At 36.0% G+C, this 26,008-nt stretch overlaps 1 protein-coding gene across 2 annotated transcripts in view; it reads left to right on the plus strand.

Annotated features, from left to right (window-relative positions):
• gopc (golgi-associated PDZ and coiled-coil motif containing) overlaps positions 1–26,008 on the plus strand; it is a 30,446-nt gene that overhangs the window by 1,645 nt on the left and 2,793 nt on the right. The window contains 7 exon segments of one of the 2 annotated variants that reach the window (NM_200557.1): positions 10,529–10,693; positions 13,700–13,723; positions 18,837–19,012; positions 19,332–19,497; positions 22,416–22,511; positions 22,665–22,829; positions 25,285–25,459. In NM_200557.1, the coding sequence (NP_956851.1) occupies positions 10,529–10,693; positions 13,700–13,723; positions 18,837–19,012; positions 19,332–19,497; positions 22,416–22,511; positions 22,665–22,829; positions 25,285–25,459 (967 nt within the window). 2 annotated transcript variants of the gene reach the window in all.

Consider the following 26,008-nt stretch of genomic DNA (forward strand, 5'->3'; position numbering starts at 1 on the left):
ATCCAAACAGGGCTAATTCAATATCTGGACTAAAGTTTTCTCCTAAAACATTTGAATAAAACAGAAAATTATTCTCAGGGATCTCAGGGCAAACCCAAAAAATATGAGCATACGGTCCATCTGAACTTTTGCATCTGTCACATAACAGGGAAACTGAAGGGAGCATTTTTATTGAGATTAGTTTTGGTATAATGTTGCCTATATTTACCACTTCAAACTGTAGGAGTTGCAATCTAGCGTTGATAGAACAGGTATGAATTCGCTTCAGCCCCTCTTCTCAGGTATCTATTGAAATGTTAACTCCAATATCCTCTTTCCATGACAATTTATGGTGATCAGAAGACAAAGCAAATTGGCAGACAAAGAAAGAAACAAACTGCGTTACCAAATGTTTGGCCATAGGAGGTTTACACAAAAGATTGTATATATTATGGTCCTGTGGCAGTTCTTGAAACTCAGTTAATGAATGTTTTATGTAGTGGCGCACCTGTAAATAGTGGGAAAATGGTGACTGAGAAAGATTAACAGCTTTAAACAGGTGTTCAGATGAAACAAATATCCCATCTATATAAAAATCTTTGACTCTGGTGTCTGGTTAATCCTTTGTTTCTCCATTGTAAAAATATCTTATCTGACTGGTCAGGTAAAAAATTATTACTAAAATTATGTTATTAAGGAACATGTGCAAATATGAAACTAACACCGATGATTAAAACATGATCAGTCAAAGTCTAGACAAAGTTGTTAATCTTCTATTTACTAAATGTTTGCAATGTGCTTTGAATGCTTTGCTCTGGGTGAGCTTTAGTTTGGCTTTTCCTACTATGGAAGCAAATGTTTGCAGATTTTCAGCTTTCTTCAAAATATCTTCTTTAGTGTTATTCATCAGGATAAAGAAACTCATTAAGGTATGGAGAATAAATAGTGGGTAAATTTGAAGTTTTAAGAACTGACTAATTGTGGAGTGTATAAATTGTAGCGTTTAGTTTTTAATCTATGACTAGTTCATTTAAGGTTATGAAAATCCTGTGTATATTTAGCTAAATTTTTTCAGTTATTATGAATGAGCCCTCTACTGTATTTAGTATTTATTTGTCTGAAACGTATGTTTATTCAAGAATATTAGGAAGCATTATACAAGCTTTTATTTGTAAACATTAATTATTACATTACTAAAAATGAATAATACTTGTAAATCATTTGTTATTCGTAGGCATTGACAACATTTAACTGTTCAGATTAGCTACCGACATGAAAGAACAGTTGTAAATCTATTTACAAAGATTGATAAGATTTATAAATATAGTAACAAATATATTGCACATAATAGCAGCAAGCTAAATTAGTTAAGCTTTATCTGTATATATTGGAGTGAAATCTCAATGATTGTGGATCACAATCAATTATTTTAGCCTTTAAAAGTGGACATTAGATTGAATAATGTAATGTTCTTAATGCATAGTAAATTTACTATGGCTAAACAGATATAGCACTAGTAAATCTATTATTATAAAGTGCTCCTGAAAATGATTATGGTGAAATCACAATTTCCTATAAAATCGTGGATTTGGCAATAAGGAATGTGAATCATAATAAGATTTTGTGCAACTTAATTAATGCAAATTCAAGATGGAATTGGTTGTTTGTTATTAAAGTGCAGTGCTTTTATTAAACAGAACCAATTTAATATGCAATAAAACAAACAGAATGATCAGAACCCTTGCAATATATGCATATTTAGAGTAGAAGTATTATATCTGAATAGGTAAAATTTGGGTTTTTATGATGGATGTTTGAAAACAACAAAACAATGCCAATGAACTGGACGAAACTTGCATATTTTGCTGATTACTACTGCTGGAAATGATCAATTATTGTCATGTTTTGGCCGGCACTAATTGGTCAGACCAGAAATATTTTTTTTTTAGAATACTAAACATTGACAATTTTTAATAAATCAAGCAGAAAAGAGCCTATAAAGTCAGCAAATGTGTATACAGGCACATACAGGTAACTGACCAAATCATAACGCAAGAGAAAACGCACTAAAGGATTATTAATTTTTTCAAAATATTCAAAACGCTGAGAATGCCGTTATATAAAGGCCCATTCACACCAAGTAAGATTACTACAACATTAGACGAGTTTCAAAATGTGTTATTATTTTCAGCTGAAGAACGATTACAGACATTTACAGCCAATCATCACAATTTAAAGAGCCGGTGACAAACCTACAGCCATCTGTAGAGAATGACGTTGTTTGTTGGTGCGGACGCTAGTATATTTATCATCATATTTGTCTTTCTTGTTGTGAACTGAATAGTCTTTTGTATTCCTGTAGTTGACACATTTTAGTCTTTTCCTCTCCATATGCACCAGACATCTTCTTAAAAACACTTAAGCCACGGTCACACTAGAGTTTGTGCTTGCGAAGTTCTGTTGTATGATGCTGCGAAAAGGGGCAGGGTAAAGCTATATGATAAGGCATTGATAAAAGCAAGTGATTGCTCCATATTTTAAATTTCGGTATGATATCCTTGGACAAAAAGTTTGTTTCACAGTATCGTGATTACTGCTCTAAAATATATTCTTTTTTAATGTCTGGGTAAAAACAAAATTTTTTTTCCTCTTTGAGCAATATATTTAATTTTTATAATAATATTTATTTTAAAAGATTTAAAATATTTTGACGCAGTAAACATGTTTCAAAAACATAGATTTCTTTACAATTTAAAACAGCATCTTTGGATATCTTTTCTGCTGGAGATACTGTTGTCCTAAAAAACAAACAAACAAATAAGTAAATAAAAAAAATTGTACACATACCTTAGATATGGTATTACAGAAAATTTTGGCGATTTTAAAACCTTGACTTTTCCAAACCGTGGTATACCTTGAAAACGGTTATCGTCGCATGCCTAGGTCAGAGTTCACCAAGCTTGAAGTTTGGAATGCAGCGAAATGCGTAACTTGATGCACAAGCTTGCGTTTCCAGTCTGCCACAGATACTTGCGTATGAATGACTGTCTATGGGGCAAAAAGTGCAGTGTGACCGCAGCTTTACCCATACTACTTGGAAAGCTTTGTGCAATTCTGAGTGTGCTTCACACTAGGGGTTGAACGACTATATTTTTGAAAATCAACTTTTATGTTGAAATTCAAGTCAACGTCGACTAGTCCCTGATGTCATCAATAAAACACAAGATCCAAATGTTATGCAACGTGCCACAATTTGCTATTTATTTGCAGGTACTATTTCCACCTGCTGTTTGAAAGCTCATAACATGATGCAAAATCAATGAAACATGTACCAATAACTAATTTTAATGCCAATCAAATGCACTGTCAACACTTTTATTTCGCTAATAGCGCAACATTAGCACCCAGGCTAATTTTACTGCAGATTTTACTGCTATGATCATGCCAGCTAGAAAGCTACTTAAATTCCTGCTTAAGTCAGGCTTTTTTCACGGTTACTGCTCATCGTGGTTATCAGACGTCTCCTCGATGCACATCTTCACCGCGTTCACCTGAGATGATGTTTACACATGCTATGAAGTTTGTCATACCTCCGGCGGCTGCGCACTTGGCAGTTTCTGCGTGTTCATTCACAAAATACATCAGCATTTAAGCTTCGCAGAGGGCAACAGCCAATCACATTACTTTTCCAGGGTTGCGTAAACATGATTGGCTATCATCTGCCTAACTAGCATCTGTTTACGATTTAAAGAAAAAAACATAATAAATATAGAAACATAAGAAAAATAACATTTAAAAAAATACTTTAAATAATCCCAGGGCAGTTTTCTTCAGTGAACCACCTTAGTGTGTAAAGCTGCCATGTAGTTCAGGTCAAACCACGTGCTCTAAAGTCAACCAGTCGGTTCAACCCCTACTCCACACACGTGAGTGGGCTTGACAACCTGTAGCAGACACTCTTTCCTCTCTGTATATATATATATATGTGTGTGTGTGTGTGTGTGTGCGTGCGTGCGTGCGTGCGTATATATATATATATATATATATATATATATATATATATATATATATATATAAATATATATTGAGGGTGTCACGATCCTCCAAATCCTCGATTCGATTACATTTTCGATTCTAAAGTCACGATTCGATTCGATTTTCGATTATGAATAATTAATTAATAACGAATTAATTATTTGTAGCCTACCGTTTACTACCTGACCAGCATGGTCTTTGTTTTACCCATAAACAAATCATGCAGTAAATGAATAAAGGCAAGATACACACATAATTACCACCTGTCAATCACTTTTTTCTGCGGGACTCGTGAATAGGCAGTGATCTCTGTTGTTGTAATGGCGTCGGTAAAAAAGGTGCACAACCAACAGGAACCAGCCAACAGTATCTGAGGTGTGCGCTAAAATGACTAAGTACTTGCGTGAAAGTAAAAGATGTAAGCAGTCTACTGACCCGCTGACTGCCTTGACCCGCTGTCTCGAGCGCATGACAATGTGTGTGCGTCTGTGTCTGTGCGTGAATGAGTGTGTGTGGTCACGTGATGTGCGTTTTCAGCGGTAGTGAGGAGAGAGGGCTGCTCAGAAATGCTACACGCCACTGTGGATGTGGATCGATGTCGTTCTAAAATGCCATTTTAAAACAAAGACATATTAGTGTAAACAAGGCCTGACTGTTTATTTTTCGCGAGCGGATTTGCAACGGGTGCGGGGCAGAGGATCGCGATGCGCCCATCGTCTATCATCCCAACCGTAATACGTACATAGCAGAGCTTGCAAACTGTGTTTTTTTTTTGCCGACAATACGAACATTGTCAACATAACTAACTGGAAATCCAAAATACTTCCACACCGGCGACTTAATTGAAAGAGGAGAGGGTTTAAGTTCTGTCGACGGGTCTCCTGCTTCTGCAGTTCAACAAGCACTTCAACAAGCCTGTTTTTTTCCCTCTTGGCAAGCCAAGCTAACATGACATGGGGGCGTAGCAGCATCGACGATTCTATTTTTTGATTCGATAACCGAAGTTGAGCATAAATTTCGATCAATTTCGATTAAAAATCGAAATCGTGACACCCTTAATATATATACATGTGTGTGTGTGTATATAGACTTGTCTAATACTGTAATTCTGAGGATTTGTGCTTCTTTTATCCTCACTTTGGATAAAAGCCTCTGCTAGATGAGTAAATGTAAATGTATTCCATTCAATCTACTCATCACTTCATGTGGGTTGTTTTATAAATAATTCAGTTATGGATAGAAATTAGTGCACAAATTCATTCCCTCGTCATCATCTCTCTCTCTTTCTCTTGCCTTTGAATGACACACAGATGACTGTGTTTGGATGTCAGCTGCGTAAACAAAAAAGTTACTAGTCTAGTCAAAGATTTCTTCATCCAAAGAAAATGATTTGCATATTGTGTTCACCGTGTTGGTCTCACCCATAACTATGGCTTTCAAAATACTTGTTAAACCTGCTTAGTAAGTGCCAGACACTGGTCAGTCTCAGTGCATTACGTAAAAGATGCTGACATGCACTTATAAGCCAGGTCATGTTCGTGTTAAGTATTGTTGCTGTAGAGCTCTGTTGTCCTGTGATTTCTTTGTCACACAGTCTGGATAATTGGCATCTTAGTGTCTCTGCGTTGGCTTCTCAAGAGACCATCTTTGGAAATCTGCTTTCCCCATCACCTTTTAAATCTGTTAATGGCTCTTTATCAAAGCCCACAGTCCAATTTGACAAGCAGTATTATCTTCCACTTGGGAAATGAATCGTCTTTGCCATGGAGGAATTACTCTCGAGATCAAATTCAAAATAACAGCTTCTCCGTTGCGGTGACTCACTGCTATATTTGTGTAGGAGGCTGAGTTTCTTTCTGGAAAGGTAGTTTTAGCAGGTGAAGAGGTCGCTTGTACACCCACCTCTTCACCAGCACCGCTGTGCAGAGCAGATTAACACACAGCTTGGTAAATCTCCCTGCTGTGATTGTGAAGATTACAGCTTCCTGTTCTTAAAAAAGTACAGTGGTTGTACTGTTGCAGTGATGATATTTTGCATGGTATGTCAAAAAATGATATGAAAATCTTTGGACACGTATCATGATATTTACATGATACGTGTCCAAAACTGGTGCACTGGTGTTCAAAATACCATTGCATCAACATGTAATTGAATTCTGTAACATTTTACTTTAAGAAGGTGTTCAGTAGATGTGGCACATTTCATGCAAATGAAGGAGATTTTATGCATGCCTATGTCAACTGTCAATAAAGGTGTACTCACACTAGCTTATCTGAAATGTCCCCAGGCATGTTTGACCCCCATTTCCCAGTTCGATTGACAAGTGTGAGTGCTTTAAATCAGGCCAAGGTGGGGTTCAATTGGCCGGCCATGGCCCGGTTGGAAGAAGTGGTCTGGAGGGCTGTTCGGTTAGGCTTTGGTGTGGTACGCTTATAGAGTGAGTGCAAAGCACGCCTGAGTGTGAAACCGAAGACGCAACATCACTATTATGGGACTGTTTCATATGGATTTATTAATCATACTTACTTTTCAATGAAGGCGAACTGTCATAGTTTATCAAAGATACAAAACCCTCGCTGCACGACAGCTTCCACCTTTAGCAAACCTCCTAATATGTGCAGCACGATGACTTTATGAACATTTATGAGCGTTAAAAGTGGTGGATCTGTTCAGAAAAAGATTTGACTGCATGCCACTGCGTCCCAAATGACTAAAATAATACAAAACAATTTAACTTAAGCAATCTCCACTGTATTGAGTGAGAACTCTTCTATTCCTAACTGAACAGTCACATCATCAATGACGCAAGCGTGTTCAGGCTCGGAAGGTAAAAAAACAGCGAGTGCAGGTCGAGGGGGTATAGGGGAGGGGGGTCAATCGCACCTGAGCACGGCTCAAGACAACCATGCCTTGTTTGAGTACTCCCCCACGTGTCATTCTCTCAGTTATGTAATTTTAAATGCAAAGTTGACATTGTTAGAGATGTCTTTTTGGATACAATGTGTTTGTCGCTGTCATGACAACTTGATTATCAAAACACCTTTTCAAAAGTACTTGTCATAAATCTGTCATAAACATGACTATCATGAGGTCATTATAATATCCATATATATATATATATATATAAATATATATATATATATATATATATATATATATATATATATATATATATATATATATATACTATACATATATATATATATATATATATATATATATATATATATATATATATATATATATATATATTTTTTTTTTTTTTCGGTTCAAACAGACTGAATTTCTTATTAAAAGTCGTCAGCGAGTCTTCTGTCTATGACAGATTTATGACAAGTTATGCAGTCTTAGTGTCAAGTTGTCATGACTAAGACAGGTTATCTATTTATGTCATGTTGTTACAACATAGACATCTCAAACAATGTCACTTTTGCATTTAAAATGTATTAACTGAGCATTGTCATAAAATCTATTATGACATCTTTTGTTGTTAGATTAACATTAAAAACAGACAGCAGAAATGAGTTCACTTTGGGAAAATCCACAGATGCAACATACAGAGAAAGTTGCAGGCAACACCAAATATTTACATCTTAATGCATAACTGATTAAATACTGCTCAAATCAGGCACGTTGACATAATTATTGGATATTGAGTTTTACCAATCAAAAGCAAGATTTAATTATTCTTATCGTAACTTTTATGAAGTTAAAAACAAAAAGTAATATATATTGCACTATAAAGCTCAGAAATATAATCTCAAACATAGCCTCGCATTTATTAATAGATTTCTCACACATTTTGTGCTGTAAAATACTTGAAATTTTTATTTTTGTTTCACATAAGATAGCTCAATGCTAATTTCACTGATGCAGAACTAGCCATTATGCTAGAGTAGGGTTGTTCGATCTGCCCAGAGTTTGATATCTGAATTAAAACTGTTATAGCTATCCAAAAAGTAGGAAGTAGGAAAAATCCTGACTTCATGCTGACTTCTATGATGTCATTTTCCAAAGGTCCCACCCAAATATCTGTAGCCTGTTCCAAACACAATCTATAAAAGTTGCCACTGTATAGGGTCTTGGGCTGCAACAATGAGGCATTTTTCACAATTTGTAGGCTGCACTGCACACATTAAACACCCTTGAGGTGCTTTTGTGAATTCGTTTCGAGTCATTTGAGGCAAAGTATATACAGTTTTGGCAGAAGACTAAGTGACTAGCATTCTAAAGCAGGCTGTCACTTTTGATTGGGAGGAGCTGCAGTGGGAATCTAAAGTATTTGGTGGTCCGGCGGGTTCAGATTCAGCACTCTCACTGCTCTCGTTTCAGAACAACAGCAGTGACAGATAAATGAACCTGCTGTGTTACTGCTGAATATGAGAGTCCCTCAGCTAACCTTGGCTATCCAGCAGAAGCCAGCCGCATAAATAAATGAGGAGTTGTTTTGCGAGAGGACCTATTTCTGTCCTTGATGTAGCTTTACTACTTAAGAGGCTGATATGTTTGAGGATTGAGATGATGTGCTTTAATGGCAGTGCCTTCGAATAGCGGCTAATGGTTAATGGGTGTGTTTGTCTATAGGAAGATAATTGTTTATGTTTGCGATAAACATTGTATAATTATATCTGACTCCTGTTCATTTAGATATAAATAGTTTTTATAAAATCAATTACAATGGCATTCATGGTTTGAAATCCAATTCATCAGATAAAATCCAAGCAGTCAGATTGTATTTCAAATAGATTTGTTTATCACTTGAGTCTGTGACATTATATGTAAAACCTCAAGTAAAGTGATTTTTCACCCAAAAATATCAATATACTCACTATTTACTCAACCTTGAGGCAGGCAGACAGACAGACAGAGCGTGCTTAGCTTAGTTAAGGCTAACCTCAAGTACTGTGTGGATATCTGTTATGCTAATGTACAAAATAAACCTGATTTAACTTCCACAAACCGGGATTGAAGCGTCTTCTTTTATAATTGTTCTGACACGCGGCTGTGCTGATGAAGTAAAGCTGAAGTAAATCGCTGTAATTAATTACACACATACTCTGTTTTAAAACACTTTAAACATGTGAAACTTACTCTTAATCACATTTGATGATGATTGCTGATCCTAGCGAACAGAACAGACCTTTTATTCCCGGTTGCTTTGCGTATGTCTGCCTGGTCTTGTTGACATATACACGTGACTACCGGAACATGTTAATGCGCGCAGCTGTCAATCAATTCGGTGGGCGGGGGGATCGCACACCTACGTAATGGTGCGATCGATTTGAAAACAGGTCCAATTGGCTGACCCTTTTTTTGTAGTTAAATTGAAAAAAAAGGACTGGGGATGTTCATATCACCCCAGTATGACAGTCTATACACTATACCAACACACAGATCTGTCCAAACAGCTTGAAAAGTAGATTTTTTACCATAGGTGCCCTTTAAACAAATAATGCACAGAACTACTACGATTACAGAAAAATTTGCGCTTTTAAAATTCACTTACCTTTTAATACATTTTGGTGCAATTATAACCCACTATTAAAAACAACAACAACACCAATGGTTGAATGTTTTGGATGAAAAGCTGTAACGGTAATGTAGCCGTGGCGGGATGCATTCTGGTGTGGCACCCCGCCATGGAAGAATGAATGTAGCGGAAACCATGTAGTTCACAAGACTGTTTTTGTATACATTTAAAAGAGACTTGCAGTGACATATTTTTATCCCCTCACATATATTCTTTGTCAACATGGGAGTCTGTTGTTTTTGCCATTTGCTTTTTACATGTCATTTGCTTCTTTTTTGATTGTAAAACAATGGCAAGGTTCCATTGTGTTTTCATCCAAAGATGTGAATTAAATTGACGTGCAGCCTGTAATACATCCCATAAATTCCATAAAGTCACATAAAAGATTTGCTAATGAAGCACTGTTTTATTCCAATGATTCAAAGAGAACAAAATGGTCACTTCCTACTAGACTGCCGCCAAATATCAAAAAGAAAAACTGGAAAGCTACGTGAGTCTTTTTCCTGTATAACAATTTACTTGCGCCTTAGAGGACAATGCCGACACATTGTGGCTATTAAAAGTGTGAGATGCTCTTTGGCAGCGTAGACACTCAAGACTATTAATACTGAACTACTGTGAAGACAGACTTTGGCTGAGGGACTTTAGAAATACCAAAACAACATTTCAGATGTTTTACAATGTGTTCGGACTGCTGGTTTGTCCATTAATGCCTTCCCATTACTCCCATTTTTATCATTACATACGTTTACTCTTTAAACAAATTCATTTTTAATTCTCATACTGGATATTATTCTGTAAAAGTGTTTCTATCGTTGTTTATGCACATTTTTATCTGCACTGGTCTGCAGGGAAGAATGGTGCAATAATTCAAACGCAGACACTGTTTGAGTCAGCGTATGACTCAGGACTTTTGGATGGCCAGTTAATAATACTCCATGCGTGTGTGTGCGTGCGTGCGTGTGTGTGTGTGTTTTTTTCAGGCTCAGCTGGTGGACTTACGGTCAGAGCTGACGGATGTCCAGGCGGAGAAGGTCGTGGTGGAAAAGGAAGTTCACGAACAGCTTCTGCAACTCCACGCCATGCAGCTCAAACTCCAAGCCAAAGGAGGCCAGGCGGTCGATTCTGACTCCATCAAGGACAGGATGGTGGGCAGAGCATCATATTTCTATAAATATAGCAGAACCAAGACCAAGTTTTATCCCTCAAATAATGTGGGAAGTTATTGTGAGTCATAACAAATCGTTTACTGCGGATTTTATGTAATTCTGCTCACATGGATAATTGAATATTAATCAGATGATGTCATTACACTGCTGTGCTGTCAGCCAATCGGTGGATTGCTAATCATGGTTTCGAGGATTGATAGATCTGTTCTTCACATCACACTCAGATCAGTTCATCCAGACATTTTAATCTGATTCTTGTTTAAAGAATCAAATTAGCCAGAGATCAGCTACTAAGATTAAAAGATCCAAGATCTGCCAAATCATCTCAGATCATTTAAGCGAGGTACAAAGAACGGACCCCAGGTCTTAAGTGTTATCTTGATCGATAGCTTCAGTTGTAACTTTTATTCACATATGAACATTGATCAGCAAATAATGTGCTGACAAAATGTAAATTTTTTTAATGTAAGAGTACTTTATTTAATGTAGAACTGGACTCAATATATTGTGTGACAGTTTTTATGTAAAACTTTTGATGTTGGGTCATTGTTGTAGGGCTAAGAACAGGCCCAACGAGATCTTCAAGACCCTACGTAAACAGAATAACTTAAGGGAGCATTTCATTATTTGGGAAAATAGGCTCATTTTACAAGTCACCTAGAATTAAACCATTAAGTTGTACTATTTTTCTGTCCATTCAGCCGATCTCTGGGTCTAGCAGAAGCACTTTTAGATTTGCTTAGCATAGATAATTTGAACAAATTGGACAATTAGCATCTTGCTAAAAAAATTGTTTTCCTATTTAAAGCTTGACTCTTCTGTAGTTACAGTTGAAATCAGAATAATAAACCCCCTGAATTATTTGCCCCACTGTTTATGGGCCCCACTGTTTGTTTTGCAAAGAAAATCAAATAAGACTTTCTCCAGAAGAACAAATATTATCAGACCTACTGTGAAAATTTTCTTGCTCTGTAAACAAAATTTGGGAAATATATTTAAAAAAAAAAAATCAAAGCGGGGCTAATAATTCTGACTTCAACTGTACATCGTGTACTAAGAGTGACAATTTTTTTTTAATTTTTTGCTTATTCCAGTGTAATGATTAAGGAACTTTGCTACTATGCCATGGCTGCAGCAGGCACAGAGATCCAAGCAGTGCTTGAAAATAGGCTCCATCTATTTTTCTATAAAACTGGAGTGTTTCTATAAAACTGGAGCCTGTATTGAATGTGGAACCCTCTTCATGAGATTTAGTAAACAAATGACTATAATGTCTCCTGTAGGTTTTCAATGGAACTCTGATTCCTACATTAATATTCAAACTTAGTGTTATCCTACATGCAAATACCAGAGAAGCATTTTAATTATTTACAGTTACGGCCAACAGTTAAATAAACAAAAACTAAAATGCTACAAAATAATTTAAAAACTGGATAATAATTCAGTCATTGACATGTGTTACATGATTAACTTTTACTATATATGAAGTATAAACATATTTCAAATCGAACTGAGAAATAGAAGAACAGAAAGTGAAGTCTGTTAAAGTAGGGGAAGTGAATGTGCACAATTAAACACCCAGCAATGGCATATATGCACATTGCACACTATACTGTTGGTATAAGTTTGGGGGTTTGTGGTATTCTAATTTTTTACATGTTTTTAAAAGAAGCCTCTTATCTCCAATTTGATCAAATACAATACAACAATACTATTCTGTAATATATTTATTATTCGTTTTCTATTTCGTTTTCTATTCGTTTTGTAGGCAGTGAACAGTGAGTGTTAAAGCTGCAGACAGTGCTTGTGCTCTTCACGCTTCAACACTCGGCTGTCTTGTTTTCTGACCTGCTGTTACTCTTTTTCAATTCTCCGTAGCATCACTCAAAGTACCTAAGAGCAAAAATCTGAAAAGCCAACTTGCATTCCTATAGAAATGACATGGCTGAATGTGTCAGTTTCTCTAGCTGTCAGCAAAGAGAGTGACTGGAATAGACCAGTCCACTAATTAGTACTTAACTCTTGTGTACTGTTTAAATTGACTACCCTTTTGTTATGTTGGTGGCTGTTTGTGCCCCATTGACTTCCATTATAATAACGTTTTTTATTGCAAAGCCTTGACACCATATAATCATGCATTCTTGATTGTTGGTGTTTTTTCTATTGGGAAAAGGTTAAATTTGTTAAATTTTTACTGTTGATCATCAATAAGCATCATTAACCCTTTAGATACGCCTGGGCAAATAAGTGTTTGGCTTTTACATGGAGTTCTATGGAGTAAAGCAGCAAATTATAGTGTGTATGTGCATTAATACACTTACTATGTTCTGAGAGCTGAGCTGCTTATTTTTTATTTTCTCAAATATATCAAGGTAAGTGAACAAAGGTGTCCACATGCACTTAACTCCTTATAAAAGCCAGAAACTAAGCCTTTTTGCACTGATGATCAACAGTAAAAATGACAAATTTGACCTCTTCTCTACAGGGAAAACCACCAACAATCAAGAATGCATTATTATATAGTGTTACGGCTTTGCAATCAAAAAACTGTTGTCATAATGTTAGTCAATAGGGCAAAAACAGCCACCAACATAACAAACGGGTAGTCAATTTGCCTAGAGTGTATTGTTGAGTTTTTGTAAAATTCCAAAAAGCATTTTCCCAAAATAAGATTTGTCACCAAAAATAATTTCTTTTGCTAAAACACAGAAAGCCTAACTAAGCCTCAAAATCACCCCAGAGTGGATGAAAACATCCTCAACAGCACACACAGACACACATTTTAGCACTTTTTTTGACACATGTAATGACAGCGTGTTTGTATGATCATCTGTAATGAACACTAACAGGCTGCAGCTGGGTCGGCACTTAGCTATGTGTCTTCCTGACTTAACCCTGCTGATGTAAGAATGAACTATGATGCTTCAGTCTTCCTGTTTAACCCTTTCTAACCTCTGACCCTCTGTTTTTCTTCTCAATCTTAAGCCTGTTCCTTCAGTGGAAGAAAAGGTAAGTTTTGCATCTTTTTGAGTCCTTTTGAGTTTCGGCTAACTCTGTTCTTTCTCTCTGTTAATGCTACTGCTTTCTGTTTTAAACGTGTAATGTTGTGTTTGTGTATGATTAGTAGATTAACTGCTAGAGGTGCACGATAGATTATATTGGTGGCTGATATGTTGATATGATATGCTGGTAACTTAGAAATAGGGCTGCACATTATATTATTTCTAGATTGTTTTTTTATCAATATCGTACTTAGAAAGTCTACAAAATAGGTAGTGGTACAAATGGCGGAATTCGCATTTATTACCATGAATCTGTTTGTTTTAGCCAATTTTTAAGTTTAAGGCTGCTTTATACTTTATGCGTCAAGTGATTGGTGTGACCCTCTGCACCTGCCTTGAGCGTAGCCGTGCATTTATAGTTTCTGCGCGCTGTTTGTGTTGCTCTGCGATAACATTTTCGAAACGCTAGCTGGCAATAGGTTTATATGTTCCTCTGTTTCGAGTTTCTTCCTGGGTGTTTAGTTTTTTTCTAAACGCTACCTTGATGTACAAGTAGCAAAAACTTGCTAATTCGGAGGCAGAAACAGGTGGATGTGCAACAACTTTAATCATAATGTAAACATAAAACAGAAGTTTCCATCTGGAGCTCATTCACAGGATTTGACACTTGTAAACACATGCTCCATCGGGCTCACAGCTCTCAGCATCCGCTGGTCACAGAGCTTGCGCTTTGCATCGTTGCAAGGTGTTGTCATTTTTTGAGAAGTGCGCATCGGCGTCAGCCACGGCAAGGACTATGTGACCACGCGAAGGCTGTGCCAGACCATACACGTGCGCTTGAGGCAGAAGTATAAATCAGCCTTTATAGTTACTTCAGATCATTTTTTGAAATGCAGATGTAATATCTAAACTTGTTTCCACCATATAGAATATAAAAAGTAGTTTGACTTTTTAAAGTGTTCAGCCTAAATGTGTACACTCCATTTTGAAAACTAATATGTTTATCAATTTCTCAGTGAATATAACTGAACAAAACTAATTTATTAAACAAATATATTTATTAAAATAATATTTTAGTCACCGAAGATCTTTAGAAATGGAAAGATTATACATTTAATTTTTTGCTAAATATTGCAAAAAAAAAATCAATAAATAATATTAAAATATAATAAAATTCAAGCTACTAAATTTCACCAGTTTTATCTTTATCTTTTATTTTTTGTTTGTTATGATTTTTGCCATTAAAAAAATATATTCCCTAACATATATTTTCCTCACAATTGCTAGATGCAAACATCAAATTGGGAGTTTACAAATTTAATGATGAGAACTAGATTTTTAAAAAAGTCAAACTTGTGAGAGAAAGTTTAAAATTTTATATATAAAAAAATGTGTTTATCACAATGATATAAAAAAAATGAGAAATAAGAATTATTATTGTACTACTATGATTTATTATTGATAAAGATGTTCATTGCTTACTATTAATTAATTAGCAGATTATCTGATTTGATAAATACTCTAAGTCATTTTTTTTGATAAAGCAATCAGCTTTGTATGTTAATCATACTGTCTAGATGGGCTTTAAATGAAAAAGTAAAGTTTCAAACACAGCAAGCTGTTAAGGTGTGGTCAGTTGCTGGTGTTGGGTGAAATTTTGCAGCCAGACATACAGTCATTTAAATAAGAATGCACACGAGTAGGTTTGCTTAAGCTCACACAAAAATGCCCAGTGTGAATGCTCATTTTGAAGTATTGCATGAAAAACGAGTAATATAAATGGCAAATTTAGTATAAAAATCAGTTCCCAAACCTTTTTTATACTCTCACTTGAGGTGATTTTGTGAAAAAGGATGAATGTGAATTAGAGCTGGGCGATAATTCGATATCGATAATTATCACAATATAAAATTTTTCGATAAAACAATAATGACTTAATGCCAAAACATTTCACTAAATGTGTTAAATCAGCTGCACAAAGCGATTCGCATACAGAAAATCTAGTAAAATTGATAGATAGAAAGATTTTACGTTTATCGTGATAATTATCGATATCGACTGATATGAAAAAAATATCGTGATAATTTTTTTTGCCATATCGCCCAGCTCTAATGTGAAGAATAGGAGATGTAAACGCAATTGCCAAATGCATCCATGTGATAAATCAGCTCTCTCCATTATTCTTGCCTTGTTTACTGTTAGTTACTATGTTACCAATTCTACAATCATAAACTCTAACAAATGCATCTAATTTGTATTTAAGAGGGTTTTTTTGCTCACTTTAAAAACGTTTACTTCACATTAGGATTGAAACGGAAAGCTGCATGGTTTTTGAAAGTGACTTCTGCTACACTATTGACCAGTGTTCTGCTTCTAGAAGACCAGCATCCTGCAGATTTAAACTTTCCAGTGACTCTGAAAACCTTGTTTACCTGGTTTGGGTGTGTTGGGTTATAATTGGAGTTAAACTCTGCAAGACACTGGACTTTAAGGAACAGTGTTGGACACATTACTCTGGATAATGAATTTTTACTCCTGCAAAATTTCACCCATTATGTGACTACATCTTTTATTATTGGTACAGGCTGAGCATTATCAGCTCTAAACTGCTAGATGTTTTTTTCCTCAAGTTTGTAACAAATGCAGATTTTAAACTTTCCTGATTGGCTGAATTATCTCATTTTTGGCAAACTATGATGTCGAATCTACATTTGTTACAATCCTCAGTGTATGGTATGCTCTAGGGCTGCACAATATATCATTTCAGCATCAATATCGCAATGTGCAAATCTGTAATCACAGTCAAATCGCCAGGATCTGCAATGTCAAGTTGGGATTATAATTGACCGAAACCACAGTTCAAAACAACTGATTTGGGGAGTCAGTGCAGCGTTTAACTTTAAACTAATTTTAAATCAGATTTTTATTTGCAAGTGTTATTAAGACCTGTAACTAAGATATTTAAATGTTACATTTTTAAATTTAGTTTAATTGTTTTAATGGCGAATTTAAACCATTTGGGCACAAGAAATGATAAAGTTTGCCACTTTAAGAAAGATTTACTGTTTAATTATACAGTTGAAGTCAGAATTATTAGCCCCCTGTTTATTTTTTCCCCCAATTTCTGTTTAACAAAAATAACATTTTTTTTTCTCTGTTAAACATAATTTGGTAAACATTAAAGATAAATTAAAAAAGAAAAGAAAAATAAATAACAATCAAGTGGATTCTTATTTAAATGATTGGATATTTGGCTGCAAAATTTCACCAAACAGCAGCAACTGACCACACCTTTACAGTTTGCTGTGGTCATATCTTTAGTTTTTCATTTTAACCCCATTGTATAATTAGCATACAGAGCTGCATGCTTTGTCAAAAGAAAAGCCCAAAATGGCTTAGCTTATTTATCAAATCAGATAATCTGCGAATTAATTAATAGTAAGCAATGAACTTCTTCAATTTATTATAAAAATAAAGGGGGGCTTCAACTGTACAATAAAGACTACGCAGGGATATTTTAGATTTGATGATTGAATTTCTGTACCTCAACACGGTTAGACTCTAAAAGACTAAAATCTATAAAGCACTGTTTAATAAAGGTTTATCTGTGTTCTATTGTTTTCATCGGTGCTTTAATTAGATTGTTTTGTGTATAATTTATGCAGATGCACTCTCATACAAAAAACACCCCAATCAATGTAAAATATGGGTTCTATCCAAAATAGTCATCTTGTGAAATTATATTCATGAGGGAATATAGAGTTGAAGTCATAATTATTCGCTCTCCTCTGTGTTTCTTTTTCAAATGTGTCCCAAATGATGTTTAACAGAGCAAGGTATTTTTCACAGTATTTCCTATAATATTTTTTCTTCTGGAGAAAGTCTAATACATTTTATTTTGGCTAGAATAAAAGCAGTTTTAAGTTTTTTAAAAACATTTTATGAACAATATTATTATAATTTGTCTACAGAACAAACCGCTGTTATACAATGATTTGCCTAATTACACTAACTTGCCTAATTAATCTAGTTTTAAGCCTTTAAATTGCACATTTTAAGTTGAATACTAGTCACTTGAAAAATATTATGTTCTCTAGTGCTGCACAATATATTGTTTTAGCATTGATTTTGCAAGGTGTGCATTCACAATAGTCACATTGCAAAGATATGTGCAGTCTGAATCATAGTTGACCGGGAGCCACAGAATTGTATTTAATTACTGTATTTATATGATTTAAGCAAAAAAACATTTCTAACTTAGAATTTTTGTCTTGTTTTTAGTCCAAATATCTACATGTCAAAGTGAAAACAAGATTATTTCACTTACCCCATTGGCAAATTCCTTAAAACAAGCAAAAAAAAAAAAAAAAAACTTTTAATTTTCAATTATTTCTTCTGAAGGTAAAAACTAAACAATTTTTTTTTATTTGGTCGAAGACTTATTCTCAATATTTGGACTAGAAACAAGACAAAAAGCAAGAAAAGCATTATTTTGCATAGTGATTATTGAATTTTTCTTCCTGAATACTGTTAAACTCCACAAAAACGTTCAAATAGAGCTATTTAAACCATCTTCTGGTCTGAAACAGTGTTCATATCGCATAATTTATTGCAGAAAAATAAAATATCGCAAAATCAGATTTTTCCATTATCTTGCAGCCCTAATGTGTTGTCATCATGGCAAAGATAAAAGAAACCAGTTATTAGAAATGAGTTATTGAAACTATAATGTTTAGAAATGTGTTTGAAAAGCATCTTCTTTCAAGTAAATAGAAATTGGGGGGAAAATATACAGGGTCTAATAATTCTGACTTCAACTGTATATTATAGAAAAACCAACTATCGCCATGTCTATTTTATTTTACCCATATCGTGCAGCCCTATATGCACACATTTTTTTGTGGTTTATTTCAGCTAGAGTGTTTGTTTGTCTGGTGATCTCACCTCACTTTTGTGAAGTTGTAGTTGTTGTGGTGAAGAAGGTCTTCGTTTCTCTTGTCCTCTTGCACTGCACATACAGAACAGCAATTTAATGACATAATGTTCAGACCCTTAACACACATCGCATTTGTTTGATACTCTATACTCACATCTTGTCTTTGTTCGATTGTTTATTACAGGAGAAGGAATTGGAGGCCAGTAAGAAGGAAAAAGTCAAGGAGGTCAAGCTGGAGGCAGAGGTTAAGATGCTAAAGAAGGAGAACGAGGCCCTCCGAAGGCACATTGCTGTGCTGCAGGCTGAGGTTTATGGAGCCAGGCTGGCAGCCAAGTACCTGGATAAGGAGCTGGCTGGACGGTAATCGACAATAGTTCATCTGTTTGGAGCATTATGTGGGTTTTGTGTGCTGATGTCTTCCATATGGGAAGCCAATGATGTTGGCCTTTTAAACCCAAAATAGGGCTGTACAATATGACGATATCTCAAGGATGATCAGAAGAAAGGGACAGCACCTGAGTCAATATATAAACAATTTATTGATAGAACTTTCAGAAACGGTACTATATAATGAACATATTATGTACCGTTATCAGGATATTAGATAAGTTCTTTTGTTATATGAGATTTTTGTCATATTGGCCAGGCCTAACCTGAATGCTTTTTGTGTTTTATTTAGGGTACAGCAGATCCAGTTGCTTGGGCGAGACATGAAAGGACCAGCTCATGATAAACTGTGGAACCAGCTTGAAGCAGAGATTCACCTGCACCGCCACAAAACAGTGATTCGAGCCTGCAGAGGGCGCAACGATCCCAAGAAACCCTTGCCATCACCTGTAGGCCATGTAAGAGCACATTTAGTTAATGCACTTTAAGTTAGTGGTACTAAAAACTAAATATTAACTAGATTACTTGGGGTATATGAACCCTTTTTCCATTTTCGTGTTTCTTAGCAGCAGAAGTCATCATAGTTCTGTAAACTTAAAGGGTAGTGAATAGGAGAGTACAACAAATACTTTTTAAACAAATACATTTGTATGCTCAAATAATGAAATAAAAGCAGCCAAAAGAGAGAGGTCAAATTTACTGTCCCGCCCATAGATGCTGCTTTAGAAACACCTCGCAAAAGCAGTAATTCGATTTTTTTTGTAATTTGATGTAAAGATGATATAATACAAAGTACAGTTTTATAAATGAACATAATTAAAACAAAATGAAAAAATAAAAACTTTCAAGGATTTAAGATGCTGATGAACACATCATAACTAAACTGAACTCTGAAAACTGGACTGAAGCAGTTTCAATTTACTAGAACTTCTATGTTAAGCTGCTTTGACACAATCTAAGCTTGTAAAAGCGCTTTAGAAATTAAGGCGAATTGAATAACCGTCTTGTGAAAGGTTCCATGAGAGCAGGGGGTCTCAACCTTTTTCACTTATTTCTCCGATCAATTTTTGAAGCCCCACCTGTCTGACATTTTCTCTAAAATGTTTGTATAAAATGCTCATTTAAACCTTTATATATTTATATTATTTATATATATATATATATATATATATATATATATATATATATATATATATATATATATATATTACATTTATTATTATTTATTTATTTATTGTTTTCTGTAAATACAGTAAAACCCTAAATCTGTTGAAATGCGTCAATCTGATGGCGGTTGAGTTTGCAGCTGGATATTATTTGGAGATCGCTGACAGGAACAGTGAACAGCTCCGCCAGAGCGCGTCTGAAACTCATATGCAAGTTTATTTTACTTTCTATGGCAGAATGAAACACTATTAAGCCACTCTAGATCCTCCTGTATTGGCGTGCATCTGTTTTAAAAAACTCCCAGGACATTCATTTTTACCATTTATGCAGATATATTAAATAGAGACTTTCACTTTACACAGTTTGTGAATGAACAGACTGACGTGTACTAGTTGCAGACGCAATCATGAGGCTGTTATTGCATCGAGTTTGAAGTAATTAATCAAAGAACAGGAGAAAGTGCATTATTTTAATATAGCATATTAATAATGAATTACAAAAATTCTAGTATTCTAGAGTAAACCTTAAATTGTCATATCACTCTGCAGCCCAAGACTGGTTGCTTACTAAAGCCGAGCAGGGCTGAGCCTGGTCAGTACCTGGATGGGAGACCACTGGGGAATACTAGGTTGCTGTTGGAAGATGTGTTAGTGAGGCCAGCAGGTGGCACTCAACCTGTGGTCTGCGCGAGTCCTAATGTCCCAGTAAAAGTGAAGGGGACACTACACTGTCAGTGGGCGCCGTCTTTCGGATGAGACATTAAACCGAAGTCCTGACTCTCTGTGGTCATTAAAAATCCCATGGCACTTCTCATGAAAGAGCAGGGGTGTTACCCCGGTGTCCTGGCCAAAGTCCTGATCATGGCCTTCCAATCATCCCCGTCCACCGAATTGGCTCTCACTGTCTCTCCACTCCACCAATAGCTGGTGTTAGTGAGCGCGCTGGCGCCGTTGTCCTGTGGCAGCTGTCACATCATCCAAGTTGATGCTGCACACTGGAGTTGGTGTGGAGAGCCCCCCACAATGCAAAAAGAATTAATCAATAAACAGTCTTTGTAATTAGTTAATCTACTTATCTAAAATTTTTTAGTTAATTTTTTTAAATATTCATTTTTATTGAAAAATTTAAATTTAGAACTATTAACAGCAATGAGATCCACCCAATAAAAATCTGTGCTTAATTTGTAAATGAATTATTCCCTGAATAAAACCAGGAAATAAAGGTTACCGTGACTGACGTCCACCACACCATTTCAGTTTTTCCAGAACATGACGTCTTTAAACAATTTGCAATTAAAAATTGTATTATTTTGTGCCATATAACGTTATAGCTCTGTCATAGATAATAAAAATGTAGCTACAAACATAAATCGTATGAACAATCACTATTCAGTTCACTTCACTATTATGTGCCAAGTGAAAATCAAATAATTAAATGACTCACTCAGTCTAAACTTCAAGAAGAGCCCACAGTTTCCTCTCTGTCATATTTTCTGGCTGATACGCCTCCTGCTATCCTGATACTGGGACGCAGTTTCATCTTCTCAAGATCTCGTTTGATCAGGCTCATTATCAGATGTACTCGTGGTTTTAAATATTGAAAATATGCTTAACTGCCTCATTTTTTTGCTATTATTTATTTTTGGTGCTACTGCGGGTAAAACAATTATCAATCAATGAGATTGTAACCGTAAGAAAGTTGATTGGCTGAACATGCGCATGGTGACTACTGTCGTGTGTGTGTGCGTGTGTGTGTCTGTCTGTCTGTCTGTTTGTTTGTCTGTTTGTGTGTGTGTGTGTGTGTGTGTGTGTGTGTGTGTGTGTGTGTGTGTGTGTGTGTGTGCTCAATCCACGCAGCCTTTGCTTGCACTTATTCACAGTCTCTCTCTCTCTCTCACACACACACATACACAAACACTGGAACGGGCAAGATCCGGCTCAAATGAAGCACTGGTTATAATAAAACAATGAAAGTGAGTGGTAATTTATTAGAAAATCAGTATTGAAACTGTTCTTTCTTGGGTTTTAATGTGATTTATGACCATTAAAAAAATTACAAAAGAGGGCAAGTGTCAAATGTCCAATATTTCAAAAAACAAAACAAAAACTAAAAATCTGCACATGACTACACAGGGCTGATATCACCTCAAAAAACTTAGATTATTAATGCATGTGATTTACCCTCAAGTAAGCCATCTGTATATTTACAGGACACAGATTCTCTGAAAAAGACTCAAGGAGTGGGCCCTATACGCAAAGTGGTTCTGACCAAAGAAGATCATGAAGGACTTGGCATCTCCATTACTGTGAGTTCAGCTTCTGACTTATTATGCAGTATAATCTCACCTTTGAATGATAGTAAAGCACTCTTCATTTTGGTCACCCATAAATGAATAAATCGCTGTATGTCTGAAGATCAGGGAACTGATTTAATGTTCGCCTACCTGTAATGAATACAGGGCGGTAAAGAGCACGGCGTTCCCATCCTCATCTCCGAAATCCACCCTACCCAGCCTGCAGAGCGCTGCGGAGGACTGCATGTGGGAGATGCCATATTAGCCGTCAACAACATCAACCTGAGAGATGCGAAGCACAAAGAGGCCGTCACCATCCTCTCACAGCAGGTAAGACATACACGTGCTCGCTTTCGCTTCAGCTCGAGCTCAGCATGGGGGCTGTCAAATCACTTAGCGGGTGACCAATAACTCATTATTGGAAGCACATTTCAAATAATCACTCCTGCAGAGAAGCCACAAAGGTTAAGATGCTCTCTAATTGGGCTTGTGAGGTGTAATTATGGATTATTTCAACTTAGGCGATAACCATGGGACGATAACCAGTTTTACTGTGGTTTGGAAAAGTCAAGGTTTTAAAACCGCTAAATTTTTGTGTTATATCTTTCCTATGATATATGTATGTTTCTTTTTTTTATACAAGTTTTTAGGGCAAAAGTATCTCCAGCAGAAAAGGAGCCCCCTATCAAAAGCTACTGGTCGGCACACAATTCAGGAAACATTTGAAAGCCAAATTACTTATGCACCAACACCCAAGCCTTGCTAAATAGTGCATCCGGAAAGTATTTATAGCGCTTCACTTTTTCCAAAATGGATCAAATTCATTTATTTGCTCAAAATTCTGCACACAATACCCTATAATGACAGTGTGAAACCATTTTTTAAATTGTTGCAAATTCATAAAAACCCCCCCCTGAAAAATCAGATGTACATAAGTATTTACAGCCTTTGCCATGAAGCTCTAAATTGAGCTCAGGTACATTCTGTTTCCACTGATCATTCTTGAGATGCTTCAGCAGCTTAATTGGAGTTCACCTGTGGTAGATTCAGTTCATTGGACATGATTGTCTCGAGGCACAAGGCTGAGGAAGGTCACAGAAACATTTCTGCTGCTCTGAAAGTTCCAATGAGCACAGTGGCCTCCATCATCCGTAAGAGGAAGATGTTTGAAACCACCAGCACTCTTCCTAGAGCTGGCTGGCCATCTAAACTGAGTGATTGGGGGAGAAGAGACTTAGTCAGGGAGGTAATCAATGTGAGTGATGGTCACTCTGTCTGAGCTCCAGCATTCTTGAGAGAGAGGAGAACCTTACAGAAGACAACCATTTGTGCAGCAATCCACCAATCAGATCAATGCAGATAATTGGAGGTTTTGTCTCCAACAGGAAGAAACGATTATGTACTACAGAAATGACACGTCAGTAAATCCAATCATAAATCTTATACAAACCTATGTAGGATTGCAACAAATATTTCAGGAGTGCAGTAGAATGTAATAGAGCAATGGAGTGAAAGGCTGGATCATAATTCAACTGGATAATTCACTCGTCTGGCATTATGGGATAGCGCAATGTCCTTTGGATGCGCACTACAGAATCTTGCCAGAAGTAGTAGGATATGCGGATACTTCTCGCTAGGGCTGTCATAATATCTATTTTTTGCTTGGTGATTTATTGCACTTAAATTAATTTCGATAAACGATATTTTTGCTACTTTTATCACTCTTAAAAAAATAATACATTTTTACAATATAAAAGTGTAATAATTCAGGTATGCTATTTATTTTTAAGAATATTCAGTCATTAGAAATTGGAACATGGCAATGTGGTGGCGCAGTGGGTAGCACGATCGCCTCAAAGCAAGAAGGTCACTGGTTTGAGCCTCAGCTGGGTCAGTTGGCATTTCTGTGTGGAGTTTGCATGTTCTCCCCATGTTGGCGTGTCTTTCCTCCGGGTGTTCCTGTCTCCCCCACAAGTCCAAAGACATGTGGTATAGGTGAATTGGGTGAGCTAAATTGTTTGTAGTGTATGTGTGTGAATGAGTGTGTGTGGAAAAACACAAAGCCAAAATGAAAATAATTAAATGAATAATTAAAATTGGAACATGAAAAAATATCATAGATATGCTACATAAGCCCCGCCTTCCACAGAAAGCAGAATGTAGCACATTTGACAAAAATCTTAGCTTGTCATATTGTGTAGTCTAATCATCATCATCTTGAATGTCTGTATATAATAGACAATATATCACACCTCCAAAATTAACTTCCCTCATTATCCTTATCCCACGTCTATAAGTCAATATATTGACTATTGCAGCCAGAGAGTTGACTCTGATGGAACGTTTTTTTTTAACAGCAATGGTGGCCCGAAGAGGCTTTTAACAGTTGTCGGAAGTTAGCCTTTAGAGCCGAGCTACACCTGAAGACGGCTGGTTTTACACTTTTGAAAGGTGTCAAATTTTTAAAATAAGATTTGTATGTTTTAGCATCACATGACAATCAAACATTTTTGACTTGCGTTGTCTCTCTATGGCTCTGAGATTTAATAAAGTCCACAACTCCCATGATTCCACACTCAAGTCACGCTTTCATCAAACTATCTCATCAAATCATCATAGAAAAAAGTGGATCAAATCAATCATTCAGTTAATTCAAAATTTAAGTCATATGATTACTGTGTGAACAACCAAAGGTTATATTTACCTGAAATAATAAAAAGAATTGATTTGCATACATACACTGACACTTCGAGAAACTAACGCAGTTGTGTTTTTCTCTCTTCAGAGGGGAGAAATTGAGTTTGAGGTGGTTTATGTGGCTCCAGAGGTGGACTCAGATGATGAGAATGTGGAGTATGAAGACGACAGCGGGCACCGCTACCGTCTGTACCTGGACGAGCTGGAAGAGGCATCAGCAGCCAATCACAACAATGGCACTGCTGACCCCGCCTCCCTACAAGGCAAGTACACTGAATTAAAGGGGTAGTTCGTCCAAAAAAATGACATTTATATCATCATTTACTCACCCTTGACATGTTTGTCTTTATTTTGATTTTTTTATGAACACAAAAGAAGATATTTTAAGATAAACATGTAACCATTGACCTCCATACTATTTGTATTTCCTACTATGGAAGTGACAGGTTTTAGCTTTCTATAAAATTATCTTCTTTTGTGTTCAACAGAATAAAGAAAAAGTGGTTTGGAACAACTTGAGGGAAAGTAAATAGTGAGTACAGAGTAAATCCACGCAAGCTGTTAACCACCAAAATGAACAGCTTAGTAAATAGCCCTTTTACCGTCAGTCTAAGAAATAGAAATTTTTCTTTTATTTGACCAATTTCTTTGCTTGAATTGTGTTCCTGACACCACACTGAACAACATTTGCTTTTCTTTTAGCTTATAGCTCAACCAATCAATGGCTTCCAAGAACGCAGAGAATGGACTCGCATTCTTATGGAGAGTGGTCTTGTCAAGTTACCTCGGTCTAGCACAGGACGCATCCTCTG

This window comes from Danio rerio, chromosome 20 (assembly GCF_052040795.2).
Source record: "Danio rerio strain M-AB ecotype USA chromosome 20, GRCz13ab, whole genome shotgun sequence".
NCBI classification, from domain to species: Eukaryota; Metazoa; Chordata; class Actinopteri; order Cypriniformes; family Danionidae; genus Danio; species Danio rerio.